This window comes from Triticum dicoccoides, chromosome 5A (assembly GCF_002162155.2).
Source record: "Triticum dicoccoides isolate Atlit2015 ecotype Zavitan chromosome 5A, WEW_v2.0, whole genome shotgun sequence".
Classification (NCBI taxonomy): domain Eukaryota; kingdom Viridiplantae; phylum Streptophyta; class Magnoliopsida; order Poales; family Poaceae; genus Triticum; species Triticum dicoccoides.
In genome coordinates this window covers 25458460-25472673 of record NC_041388.1, presented here as the reverse complement: position 1 = coordinate 25472673, position 14214 = coordinate 25458460, and the positions used below count along the sequence as shown (strand labels likewise).

The 14214-nt window shown below is 46.0% G+C and overlaps 1 protein-coding gene across 2 annotated transcripts; it reads left to right on the top strand.

The window, feature by feature from the left end:
- The first annotated feature begins 2565 nt into the window (after nt 1–2565).
- On the top strand, nt 2566–6346 carry LOC119298882. 2 transcript variants are annotated; one of them, XM_037576184.1, is made up of 5 exons: nt 2566–2800; nt 3204–3616; nt 4023–4258; nt 5191–5747; nt 6043–6346. In XM_037576184.1, the coding sequence occupies exons 2-5, from the start codon at nt 3235–3237 to the stop codon at nt 6092–6094; spliced, it is 1227 nt and encodes a 408-aa protein (XP_037432081.1). In that variant the 5' UTR covers nt 2566–2800; nt 3204–3234; the 3' UTR covers nt 6095–6346. The 2 variants fall into 2 exon arrangements, with proteins under 2 accessions (XP_037432081.1, XP_037432082.1); XM_037576185.1 differs by having other exon boundaries at nt 3190–3616.
- Nucleotides 6347–14214: the final 7868 nt, after the last annotated feature.

Sequence of the window (14214 nt, the reverse complement as noted above, 5' to 3'; positions counted from 1 at the left end):
ACTTGCAAAGGTCAGTCATACCTTCTCAGGAGGTGCACCACTTGTAGTAACCTAGTGTTTTCTCTTTTTTCGTAGATTTGTTTATTTAAAACGTGTTATCTCTTGAACTATGCGTCCCGATCTTGAACCATTTTCACCGTTGGATTTCTCGCATCAAGATCTTCTAAACTAGATCCTATGTTAATAGATTTCGACGAACTTTTGTTCACATAAAAACTAAGAAAATAGAGAAACAAAAAAAACCCAAAAATGCCGACAAAAATAAAATCCGGTAAAAAATGGAAACCAAGAAAGGGAAAAAATGAAAAACAAAAAAAAAACAAAAGAAAAAATGAAGCCGAAAGCACGGTTGCAGCTTTTCATTTATTTTCCTTTTTTTTTGAAAAATACAATTTGTTTTCTGTGAAAACAGAGTGCTTCTCGCGGAAGGAAATCTATATTTCTATGACAAGAAAATTTGTGCTTCTTGTTCAAGTATTTGTTTTTGTTTTTCGAGAAGCAGGGTTGTGCTTCCATGAAAGCAAATATGTGTTTCTGGGAAGCACATATTTGTTTTCTTTTCGAGAAACACACCTGTACTTATCTAGGAATCAAATATGTGCTTCTCATGGAAGCATAACTTTTTCCTGAGAAGCACAGGTGTGCTTCGCAAAACAACAAAATGAAACAGTTTTTAGTAGAGAAAACAAACAAAAACCAAAAAGAGAAAAAAACATCTAATACACAAAAAATGTGTTTAGAAAATAAAAAAACAAAATTCAGAGGAAGTGGCCAGTACGTGACACATGATGACTACTGGGCCCACCACTTTGTATGTTCGTATGTCAAGAAAGTGACTCTTGCGAGAAAAAAAATAACTCTTTTTTTTAGTCTACTAGTTTCTGAACTTATAAATGCAACTACAAGTACTTGGAAGGAGGAGGAGTTAAGAAGGGTTTTTCTTTCAATTGACCTGAATGTCATATTATCTATTCCACTGTGTACGAAGAGAATAAATGATTTTTGGGCTTGGGGCGAAGACCGTCGAGGCAAGTTTTGAGACAGCTCGGTTTACCAGATGCTCTTCAATGTCAAAACCCAAAGGGAAAATCTATTGGCTGGTAATGGAGGCCCGTCAACATATGAACATGAGAAAAAAGCGTGGGTGTCTTTGTGGAACATCAAGGTTCCCTCGAAACTGAAAAACTTTGTATGGAGATTGTGCAAGGACTCGTACCAACTTCAAACATTTTGCATCATCGACATATGGCCTCAACCCCGGCCTGTCCGTTCTGCCCGGCGGAGGACAGCTGGAAACATGCTTTAATTAACTGTATTACTGTAAGGTGTGTTTGGTCTCTTTCATCAGAAGAAATAGTGGAGCATATATGTGACAACATGAGTTTAAATGCTAAAAACTGGATCTTCACAATGCATGAGAAACTAAAGCAGGAAGAATTTACGCGCATGATTGTTACTCTTTGGGAAATTTGAAGATCAAGGCGTAAAGCCATTCATGAGGATATATGTGACAGCCCTATGCAGATCCATCTTTTCATCAATGCTTTTTTTGAGGGATATACATATATTTTCAACGCCAGTACAGCGAACTAATGCAAGCCGGGCACCCAGGTCAGCTCTTTGGCAACCTCCGCCACTGGAGCATGTGAAGTTTAATGTTGATGTCGTTGTTTCAAGTGGAATTTTTGGTGCGGTTGGAGTAATATGCAGGGACGTCACTGGCACTTTCCTGGGTGCCTCTCCTCTTACTTTCCAACACATACTTGATCCTGTTGTATTGGAAGCATTGGTGGTAAGAGAGGCGCTTGCGCTCGCGGAGGATTTATATATGCATAAGATACAAGTGGCGTCTGATTGCAAGATCGTGGTGGATGAAATCAAACAAGATACATCGTCGAATCATGCAGCAATCGTACATGAAGTATTCAACGGTGTAGGTTCACTTTGAATCGACGCATGGACGGGTTGATGTGCTTCATTGTGCGGAGATCGTTCACAACCGTTGTGTGTGTAGCAGCACTCATCATAGAGAGATCAAATGCTTTTATTGCTTGTAATTTTATCCATGAGTTTAGGAGTTCGAATTTCGAGACTCACAATCTCGCTAGGCATGCACTTTCGCTCAGGTTAGGCCGCCGTGTCTGGTTAGGCCTTCTTGGAGATTTGAATTTTATCCCTGTAAATTTTGTGACAATTTAAATAAAGCCCGGCGAGGATGTCTAAAAAAAGTTCTTTTTATTTGTTGACAGAATAGAATCGGGGAAAACGAGGAAACTCCTACGACGTACGAAGCCTGGGGCGTATGAAAATTATGTGAGTCTCACCATGAACGAAAAAACCTGGAGAAACAATCCGCTCTTTAATATTAATTAGGTAAAGATAAAGATAGGGTAGTGCTTGCGTAGTTGCTCCTGACGAACGTGTGCGTTAATGGGCCGGCCCAGCTGCTACAGGGTCTATTAGGCCCCAGGGCCCTGGATTTGGAGAAAAAACAACTCAGCACTATTTTAAATGGACCCTTCTTGCTACAGCCAGTGGCACAACAAGGCCCAAGGCAGAGGGAGACCGCACGCGCAATCTGGCAGCTAGCCGCCGCCGTGTTGATAGGTTGCTGCCGCCTTGTGCGCCGGCACCGCCACCTGCTGATCCCGCTCCCTTGTCACGCACCTCTGCCGCTCTCCCGACGCAGCCCGCGTCGTGCCGTCCCGCGGCCTGCTCCTGCAATCCGGCCTCGCACCTGCCCCGGCGGCCCTGTCCCGGCGGCAGCCGCCGCGCTGCAGGCTTGTCCCCTTCGGTTCAGGTGAGGCTCATGGCTTCAGGCAGCCGGCGGTGGTGGTTGTCTTTTTGACATTCCGTATCATGTGTATGTGTCCAGTATATCGCGATGTGCCATACTTTAGCGCCGAGCTTAAATAGAAGATTTAGAGATTTTGTTTTCGGTTTCCTGTGTGAATGTGCAGGACTATTCTGACATCTTGTTGTTAACTCTTGTGGTAATTATCAAATAGAAGATCAGGAGACTTTTTCTGTTTGCTACCTTTTGGTATCTTGGTATTGTTATTTGTAGTTTCTGTCATGTTTTATCTATTTGGGAAAATCTAGATTTACTGGGCAATGTTGACTAAACCGGGATGCTCCACTCATGCCATAATCTGGACCTTTTTTAGGGTGCGTTTTGACCTTCTGTAGATTATTCTCGTCAGGACCATTCTGCTGGAGATTTTTGGATCTGGAATGAGACTAACACGGATTAATGACCAGGTTCTAAGATTGCTCTTTGGTGACCGATCTGCTTATGCATCCTTTGTCATGGCAAGCAACATTGCAGTAAAAGGAGTTAATAATTGGGGCAGGCCAAATTGGCTCCGCGTCCTCCCTTGTGCCAGTAATTATTTCTGCACCTCCTTCTATGCCACCAAAGGCAAACAATTTGACATCACCAAGGGAATGGATAGATCAGAGATGAAGGGGCGAACAAAGCAAGTCTTTGTTAGCCATGCCTCTTATCCTGTATCTGAACGCAACATCCTTAAGAAAACCACCCATCGGGACGGTTCTATATACAAGATAAACTATGGTCTTCTAAAGCTATGGCATCTTACTCAACGTGATGAGAGTAAGTCATCTATCATGTTCCATTTTATTTTTAGGATGCTTACCAGCTATATAGTTTGGTTGATTGATTTAAAATGAATTCTTGTATTTTAAAAAATGCAATATATATCTGGATTGTTATAAAGAATTTATGAATTAGCAAAAAAATAGCATGCTTCATTTGGATATATAAATTTGTCGATATACCATACATGATTAGGATCTTGTCACTAGTTTTAGTCCTACAAATAACTTTCCCTTGTACTCATACACCAACAACTTCCATGACTCAGAAAATCAAACGACATTATTCTTCTTTCTAAATTGCACAAATATGTATTGACAAGCATAATTATAATTTTTTTTGTGTAAATTGTTTGTATAAAACATTATTTGTTGTAATATAACATGTATTTTTTTTCATGAAGCACAACTAGAGCCGATGATGTTCTCAAATCCCATGAATTGTTTCCCGGATAGGGATAGATGCATGGTACATTCTGCAACTGCTATGATGCAGATTTTCTCGCTGAAATTGGAAAAAGCTAGTACCAACATCGGCTTGGTACAACTATATGGATATATAGCAGTGCGTGATTGTCATGATTCATTGCTTAATTATGTCTTCAATCGTAGCAGAGATGATCCCATCATTGTGGAACAGGTGCACATTTTTACATATATATGCAATTATATTTGATATTTCATTCATTTAATAATACAAGTCAATATCCGCTCGAGTTGTTCCCCTACCTCTATTGTTTGATATAGGGTTGAAATCATAGGATTTTCTCTCTCTTGGGATTCATTTGCGCTATAGTTTATTGAAATTCTATTCACTTCTACCTTTTAGGAAGACTCCTATGCTTTTCCTGTCCACAATCAAACATCCTTTCAGTCTCTTGTACTGAAGATGGGGTGACACTCTAATCTTGTGCTTTAGTGTAACGCTTTTCTGAATCCTGCAACCAAAGAGGTCAAACATTTGCGGTGTTGGTGATGGTGGCACCACTTTGATGATCTTATTTGTACTCCCTCCGGTCCATTTTACTCCGTGTATTAGATTTGTGTCAAGTCAAGCTTTGCAAAGTTTGACAAATTTATATTAAAATATATGAACATCTACAATACCAAATATATATTCTATGAAACTACATTTCATAATGAATCTAATAATATTAATTTGGCACTGTGAGTGTTGATACTTTTTTCTATAAGTTTGGTCAAAGTAGAGATACTTTGACTTTGAACAAAAACTTATATGCAAACTAAAAAGGGGCAGAGGGAGTATCACTATATGCATTCGTTTATGCAAATGCATGTGCTTTGAGGATCTTATACATTGATGTGTTTTTTCCTTTGCATATGTTATGCAAGTTTGTGGTTAGTTATCTTTGCGTGATTTATCAAAGTTATGTTTTATATGCAGTCAAATTATGTTTGTTGGTAAAATATCTCAAATAATCTTATTTTGGAGGGTTTTGATTTTATGCTATCATTTATTTGAGATCTTTGTCAATTGACACAACGTAGAGCATATGCTTCACATATTTCTTACTTTCCATGAGGAGCTACTAAATAATAATAGGTTTACAGGGTTCTCTTATTGAGATGACTGGCCCTAAGAGAGGCATCGCAATGGTAGCCCCTGCTCTAGTTGAGTTTGACATGAGGATCAAGAAAGGAAAGCAAGAAGATGATCTACAACTAATTGATGGTGCAATGGAGTACCATGATCTAGTCACACCTGAGTATCCATTCACGCATCGGATTAATGGAGATTGTGGTGCGGTTGACATCACTTTAGCCCTCGTTCGTTGGGCATTTGAGGCCACAATAGATGTTGTCATATCGAAAGTGCAGTGTGGATTTGATTTATCTCTCAGTTCGTGTGTTTTCCTAATGAATGGTTTACATGAGATTCAACTCTTTCGTGGCAGTGTTGTTGAGTCATGTGGTTTAAGAAGATATGTGATTGCTGTAAAGAAGGATACTTTAATGTATTTGAAGTTCAAGGTAGGCCAGAATAGTTGTAAAAATGATCTTGATCACCATTGTTCCTTCAAAGCCAAAAAGCATGGGCACGACTATCAGCAAATCATGCTTGAGCTTGCCTCTATCTCAGTGAAGGTGACTTGGTCGAACTTGCAAAGGTAAATCACTCGTTCCGTATTCGAACTTTGGTTGTGTTACTAGTTGAATGTACGTGGATTGCGGCAGAAAACAAATAAATAGATCCACAAAAATGTGCATTCTTCTATTATTGTACCACCTTTAGCGTTTACAGAGTACTACCTTTGTAAACAAATGTAAAGATGTCTTATATTTGTTTATAGAGGGAGTATTTTTTTTACTCGTAACTCTATTAGAATTGTGTGGGTTCAGATTTGTATCATTTTATTAAGAATATGTAATATCTATTTGTATGACTGTACTTTTTATTTAAAGGTCCGGCTCGAGCGTGGACCGGCGCATGCCCATGACGACCAGGATGCGATAGGCGCCTGCGCCGGCGCGGGCGGACGACGGCGGGAAGAACTGGTAGAGGTGGAAGATGACATGTTTATTTTTTTTGAAGGGATAGAAGATGGCATGTAGGTGGGGGTGATCTGCAGGCGACACACGCACAGGAGATACGTATAGAAGGGCCTTGTGTCGTCGCACGAGTCGCGCTGTATTGAAGCGGAGACATGCATGGCTCAGCAGCAGTCGGCTGGAGAGCAAATAAATCGGCCATGTGAATATTATGTGATGCCCATTTGTCTGCACGTACGCACGTGGATGTTGGGATCTTCTGACGACACATACGTTGTACCAATCGCTCGGGAGATTAGATGATCCAGAGCACATATAATACTCCCTCCGGTCCTTTTTACTCTGCATATTAGAATTCTCTGAAGTCAAACTTCACAAAGTTTGACCATATTTATATGAAAAAATATCAACATCCACCATGCTAAAGTTATGCAATATGAAACTTTAAGTCATGACGCATCTATTGATATTGATTTCAGATTGTGAATGTTGGTACTTTTTCCTATAAAGTTGGTCAAACTTTACGAGGCTTGACTTCAGTCAAATCTTATATGCGAACTAAAAAGGACCGGAGGGAGTATCATGGAAATTAGTATTTTCTCTGATCCATATTACTTGTTGACTTGGGCATCGCTCAACGCCAAATTCTTCATCTGGCTGGCTCTTTTGGACTGTTGCTGGACTAGCGAGCGTCTGGCCCGACACGGCCTGCCTCATAGCCCACCTTGCATCTTCTGTGATCAAGCCCACGAGTCCATGCAACACATCCTCATTGGGTGCCCTCTCTCGCGCGCGGTCTGGCACGACGTCTACTCCGCCCTGAGCCTAACTACTACCGGCTCAATGCCAGTTTGTAACTTGACCCTCTTCTTTATGTTTGAGTAGTTGTATTTGTTCTCGAGGATAAGAATTAACTCTGTTATGCTTAGAATAATTATTTCCATACGATCCAATATGCTCTTGTCCATGTTCAAGTTAGTATTATTCATGAGTGTTGAGAGGAGACCACGCTCGCATTACCGCCCGTGATTGGTCGTGGAGGAACTACTGTCGTTGCACGGGTTAGGATGTTGAGGTAATTTGGGGCGACAGTACAATCTTCAATCCAGAGTCTTTGCAATTGATAGAGGAGTACAGGTAAACCCACATCTGACTGTGTCCACGAGAAAACCTTTAATTAACCGTATGTGATAACATGCTTGGAGAAGCTACGGTTGGTGGCGTATGTGCATGAAGTCTATGTTAAAGTAACATGTTCTATACCAAAATCGATCACTTATGCATATGAAGGATGGATAGAGGATACGATAGAGAGCGTTTGCTCCGAACTTATTGCGCAGGTCATATTTGTAGTGATGACTTCGGAATCCTAGAGAACTTTACTGCTCAGGTACCGTCTCTACTAACTTAATAATATCTTTTTATTCCTTTTTTACCTCCTAGTTCATACTGTAGTAAATGCCTTTTATTCTGTTTTTCTAGCAACTGATAGAGTAGACTATTTCCAAACTCCGACTTGGATGGTTACGTGAGTGTGTTAAGTGATAACATAGTTATGGGGTTTGTGGTGCCTTCATTTCCGCTCCATGTGGGTTCGATACTTACTTATCATGAAAGTGCTACAATAACCTTGTGCACTTGCAGGTCATCACGAAGGTGAATTGGTCAAATGCGTGAACATTTTAGAGAATAGGCTCGAGAGACCCTGGCTTTGAATTAACAAACTCAACAACTGGCAATAATTTCATCAAGGAATTAATAAGAAAAGAAAATACACAACGACCAATGTACGAATGGAAAGCACTCTGTCTCATATTTGAACTTTAGCTGCGTTATTTGATCTTGCACCGGATTTACTCTTATTTATTGATGCCATATTTGATCTTGCACTATATGTATGTCTGTTTGCTACTAATTACTAATTTTGTGCTGGAATGTTTGTCTTCTCTGTTTCTATGAGAAGCATATTTTCTGCAAATACTCTGAGCATGTCTTATCATATCTCCTTTGGAAGTTTAATTGATTTCATCATTGTTCGATCTGCATTCCTTTTTAAAGTACATAGGAGGTGCTACTTGAGAGATACGAAAGAAAATCCAAAGGCCTCAGGAAAAGAAAAATGCAACAAATATGGTATTTTTGTCGATAAAGGGTGAATTTTATTGACTCAAAATAAAGCATCAGGTGAATACATACATAATGATCACATACCCGACCTCTGCATAGGTAGGATACACACAATTAACAGCAACACGCGCACACAAATAAACACGTCGACAAATAGCAAAGTCATACAAGACCAAAGTTACGCCTAAGCGAGAAAAAAACCCTGATCAAAACAACAACCGGCAAACTACCACAACGATCATATCTGCACCAACCATCTCTTGACACCGTAAGAACAACAAAGTTCTTCAACAACAAGACCTTCAGAAAGGGAATGGCGTTGAAACATCGTCATCATCTGATTAAACAACCAAATGTTAGAATCAAGATTTACACCCTGAAGAATGAGTCGAAAGTACATCCGAGCAACACCTTCAACCAGGTAAGGATGCAAAAACATTGTCATTGCCAGGTATAACCTAAGGTCAGACATATGGTTTTCACCTCGAAGCTCAAGACCAGGTGCTCAAGAAGCACCACCAAATCAAAGTCAACCATGTGTTATCGTCACCACTTTTTCGCATCCCAACAGCTCCATGCAGTGGTCTACAAATCCGTTGCCGTTGCTGCACCACCAAACCGTCTGCATCAAGCCGTCGTCCATAGAATGCATCTCATCACTAAAGGAAAATTGGTCAAAATGAGATCAGCCAAAATGCTTCATATTTTCTTCTGCTGGTTTTTTCTGAACGAGCAACGATAGAGCGAGCCGACAATCAGGACGAGTGGCACAATCACTAGTTAACGGGTACCACTTGCAAAGGTCACTCCTACCTTCTCAGGAGGTGCACCACTTGTAGTAACCTAGTGTTTTCTCTTTTTTTAGATTTGTTTATTCAAAACGTTTTATCTCTTGAACTGTGCGTCCTAATCCTGAACCATTTTCACCGTTGGATTTCTCGCATCAAGATCTTCTAAACTAGATCCTATGTTAATAGATCTCGACAAACTTTTGTTCACATAAAAACTAAGAAAATACAGAAACAAAAAAACCCAAAAACGCCGACAAAAATAGAATCCGGTAAAAAAATGGAAACCAAAAAAGGGAACAAATGAATAACGAAAAAAACAAAAGAGAAAATGAAGCCGAAAGCACGGTTGCGGTTTTTCATTTATTTTCCTTTTTTGAAAAATACAATCTGTTTTCTGTGAAAACAGAGTGCTTCTCACGGAATGAAATCTATATTTCTATGACAAGAAAATTTGTGCTTCTTGTTCAAGTAATTTTTGTTTTTGTTTTTCGAGAAGAAGGGTTGTGCTTCCATGAAAGCAAATATGTGTTTCTGGGAAGCACATATTTGTTTTCTTTTCGAGAAACACACCTGTACTTATCTAGGAACCAAATATGTGTTTCTCATGAAAGCACAACTTTTTCCTGAGAAGCACAGGTGTGGTTCGCAAAACAACAAAATGAAACAGTTTTTAGTAGAAAAAACAAACAAAAACCAAAAAGAGAAAAACCATCTAATACACAAAAAATGTGTTTAGAAAATTAAAAAAAAATTCAGAGGAAGTGGCCAGTACATGACACATGATGACTGCTGGGCCCACCACTTCGTATGCTCGTATGTCAAGAAAGTGACTCTTGCGAGAGAAGAAAAAATAACTCTCTTTTTTAGTCTATAGGGTAGCGCTTGCGTAGTTGCTCCTGACGAACGTGTGCGTTAATGGGCTAGCCCAACTGTGTGCTACAGGGTCTATTGGGGCCTGAAGGCGCTAGAGAGCTCCCCACAGCCCTGGATTTGGAGAAAAAACAACTCAGCACTATTTTTAATGGGCCCAAGGCAGAGGGAGACAGCACGCGCAATCTGGCAGCTAGCCAGAGCCACGATGCACGCGCACGCGCCTCCGCCGCCGTGTTGATAGGTTGCTGCCGCCTTGTGCGCCCTTGTCACGCACCTCTGCCGCTCTCCCGACGCAGCCCGCGTCGTGCCGTCCCGCGGCCGGCTCCTGCAATCCGGCCTCGCACCTGCCCCGGCGGCCCAGTCCCCGCGGCTGCCGCCGCGCTGCAGGCTTGTTCCCCTTCTTCAGGTGAGGCTGTCACGAACTCATCCTCGCAGGGTTGGATCGAAAGGGGAAGGTGATGAGATCGAGACTTGGGGGAGAAGGTTCTCGCCAAGGGAAGAGGTACAGATTAGGTGGGGAGAGGTTCAGAATTCAGATTACACATCACATGCCCTGTCTACTGGTCTACAGCTGGCTAAATAGACTTGCTCCACTTGTCCGCCTGGCCTGACTGGTGGGCCCGTGCCAGCTGGCCTCAAGGGACCCACCATCACGCGTCCACCGCATCACCTCCTGGTGATGCCGGTGTGACATTCCCCACTCCTTCAGAACGGGCGCCATCTTCAGGTTCAGCGTGGTGCTCCGCATCGCGGGAAACTGGTTCATCCCACGCTGATGCTTGAGGAAAACGGCGGCGTAGGGTGTCGTAGTCTTCCCACGTCGTCGCCGTGTCATCGTTGCGCCAGCGCACCTTGATCTGCACCAGAGCACTGCTGCCACGCTTGACCATGCGGCGCTCCAGGATCTCCACCGGTTCGTCGTTGTGGCCGGCGAGGTCTGGGGGGCGCGGCAGCTCGAAGAAGACCGGGGTGTAGTTCGGGGTGAACGGCTTGAGCTGGGACACGTGGAAGACTGGATGGATTCTGCTGTCCGCCGGCAACTCCAGCTTGTACGCCATCTTGCCAATCTTGTCGAGCACCACGAATGGCCCGAAGTACTTGTACGCCAGCTTCGCACAGGGCCGGTTCGCCACCGATGACTGCGCGTAAGGTTGGAGCTTGAGGAGAACACTGTCACCCACCTCGAAGGAGCGCTCCGTGCGATGCTGATCAGCCTGCTTCTTGAATCTGTGCTGGGCACGCAGAATGTGATCTTGCAGCCTTGCCGTGTGCACGCCCCAGTCCCATGGCTCTCCGTCGATCATGGGCATCGTCTTGTCATCCCAGAGCGCCATGGCGCCCAGATTGGGCTCGATGCCGTACAGGGCTTTGAAGGGGGAGCATTTGATCGAGGAGTGAAACGACGAGTTGTACCAGAATTCAGCGGTCGGCAGCCAGCGACGCCATTGCCTGGGCGCGTTGTGCACCGCACAACGCAAGTACATTTCCATGCACTGGTTGACGCATTCGCTCTGGCCATCCGTCTGGGGGTGGTATGCCGTGGAGATGAGCAGCTTGGTGCCCGCACTGGCAAAGAGCTCACGCCAGAGAGCGCTGGTGAAGACGCGATCGCGGTCGGAGACGATGGAGCTTGGAATGCCATGCAGCTTGACGACGTGATCCCAAAAAACCTTGGCCACTTGAGGAGCTTTGCAGGGATGACGGAGCGGGATGAAGTGCACTGATTTGGTGAGGCGATCCATGACCACCATGATAGAATCGAAGCCCTCCGATGGCGGCAATCCTTCCACGAAATCCATGGTGAGGTCGCGCCAGGGAGCGGTCGGCACGGGCAAGGGTGTGAGCGTGCCCGCCGGCTTGGACTGCTCATGCTTGGCATGCTGACAGACTGGGCACTATCGCACATAATCGGTGACGTTGGTCTTCAAGCCATCCCACACAAAAAGCTTCTTGATGCACTGGTATGTGGCCATCGCGCCAGAGTGGCCTCCGACCGCGCTGTCGTGCAGAGCGCTGATGATCTTGGTGCGCAAGGCCGTGTTCTTACCGATCCACAAACGCTCCTGCTTGCGGATGAGTCCCTTGTAGAGCTTGTACCCGTCGTCGTCGGGGCTGTGGATCGTGAGCCGTGCCAGGCGATCCCGCGCCTCGGCGTCCGTGGCGTAGGAGTTCGCCACCTCTTGAACCCATGCGGGCTGGCAGATGGAGAGCGCATCCAGGTTCAGAGATGCACCCACGTGAGAGAGAGCATCCGCAGCGCCGTTGTCGCTGCCGCGACGATAGCGGAACTTGAATTGGAGTCCCACCAGCTTGGCCATGGCCTTGCGCTGCAGATCGGTGGTGAGCTGCTGATCTTGCAGGTTGCAGAGGCTTTTGTGGTCCGTGATGATGGTGAACGGGCCCCGTTGCAAGTACGCACGCCACTTCTCCACGACCATCATGACGGCGATGAACTCCTTCTCGTACGCCGACAGCCTCTGGTTGCGCACGCCTAGGGCCTTGCTGAGAAACGCCACCGGGTGCCCTTCCTGTGCCAGCACCGCGCCCACGCCAGTGTCGCAAGCGTCCGTCTCGATCACGAACGGTCGTGCGAAATCTGGGAGCGCGAGCACCGGCGCGGTCACCATGGCGTGCTTGAGGAGGTCAAATGCCACTTGCGCCCTCTCGGTCCACTCGAAGCCCTTCTTGGTTAGCAAGCTCGTGAGCGGCTTGGCAATGATACCGTAGTGCTCGATGAACTTGCGATAGTAGCCGGTGAGGCCGAGGAAGCCGCGGAGCTCAGTGGCAGTTGCAGGGGTCGGCCATGCCACCATAGCTTGTGTCTTCTCCGGGTCCGTGGCGACGCCGTCCTTGGAGATGATGTGGCCTAGGTAGGAGATGCTGTCTTGAGCAAACGAGCACTTGGACTCCTTGGCGTACAGCTGGTGCTCGCGAAGCAAAGCGAGGACGAGGCGAAGATGCTCCAGGTGCTCCTCCAGGGTTTCACTGAAGATCAAGATGTCATCCAAAAATATGATCACGAATTTACGCACGTACTTGGCGAAGATTGCATTCATGAGGCATTGGAACGTGGCTGGTGCGTTCGTCAGCCCAAACGGCATGACCTTGAAGTGGAAGTGGCCATGGTGTGTCTTGAACGCCGTCTTCTCTTCGTCGCCTGCGCGCATGCGTATCGGGTGGTAACTAGCGCGGAGGTCCGGCTTGGAGAAGAAGGCCGCTCCAGCCAGTTCGTCGAGCAACTCGTCGACGATGGGCAGTGAAAATTTGTTCTTGACCGTGGCGTCGTTGAGCCGGCAGTAGTCGATGCAAAAGCGCCATGTGCCGTCCTTCTTCTTGACGAGCAGCACCGGCGCGGCGAACGGGCTCATACTGTGCTCGATGACACCTGACTCGAGCATTTCGCAGACTTGGCGCTCGATCTCGTCTTTCTGGAGGGGCGAGTAGCGGTACGGGCGCGAATTGGCGGGGCGCGCGTCGTCCACCAGGGTGATTGCATGATCGCAACGGCGGTGAGGAGGTAGGCCCTTTGGCTCGGCGAACACGTCGGCGAACACATCGGCGAAGTCCGTCAGAACACTCTGAACACTTGGTGGAATTTTGGTTGCAGGTGGCTCGGGTGCGCGGGGCAAATCCAGCACGGCCATGTACCAAATGTCATTGCCGGCGTGCCATTTGCACAGCTGCTCGGGCTCGATCTCCTCCACATGCTCGAGCTGCTTCTGTCGAACACCTTGCAGGGTGATCGTGCCGCCGTGGTACTCGAATGTCAGCGTCTTGTCAAGCCAGTGGCAGCTCATGGGACTGAACTGCTCCAACCAATCCATGCCGAGCATGCCGTCGTAGGCGCCCAACTCCAGTTGACGCATATCGGTGGTGAAGGTGTGACCCTGAATCCACCAGTTCAGTCCTTGCACCATACTGTTGCAGGTCATGCGTTCGCCGTTGGCCACACGGACCTCCACCACGGGCACGGAAACAGATTGGGCATGCACGCGCTCGGCGAACGCCTGGGAGATGAAGCTGTGCGTGCTCCCGGAGTCCACCAGCAGCAGCATGACTTGATTGCCGACGAGTGCGCGCAGACGAATGGTGCGCGGCGACTCGATGCCGGCTACCGCGTGAGTGGAGAGCACGCAGCACTCTGGTTCAGGGTCCGGATCAGCCGGTGCGTCGAGCAGGTCCAGGGCGTGCACCGCGTCGTCGCTCAGTACTTCTCCGTAGTCGCCAACCTGAATCGTGAGGAGTTGCGTGGCTGGCTTGCATCGATGGTCGCAGGAGTAGCGATCACCGCACT

Excerpts from the sequence above, each read along its gene's own strand:
- LOC119298882 (XM_037576184.1), top strand. The coding sequence starts at position 3,235 with ATGAGACTAACACGGATTAATGACCAGGTTCTAAGATTGCTCTTTGGT. Across the intron at positions 4,259-5,190 it reads ATCCCATCATTGTGGAACAG|GGTTCTCTTATTGAGATGAC; the intron begins GTGCACATTTTT and ends ATAGGTTTACAG. Across the intron at positions 5,748-6,042 it reads ACTTGGTCGAACTTGCAAAG|GTCCGGCTCGAGCGTGGACC; the intron begins GTAAATCACTCG and ends TTTTATTTAAAG.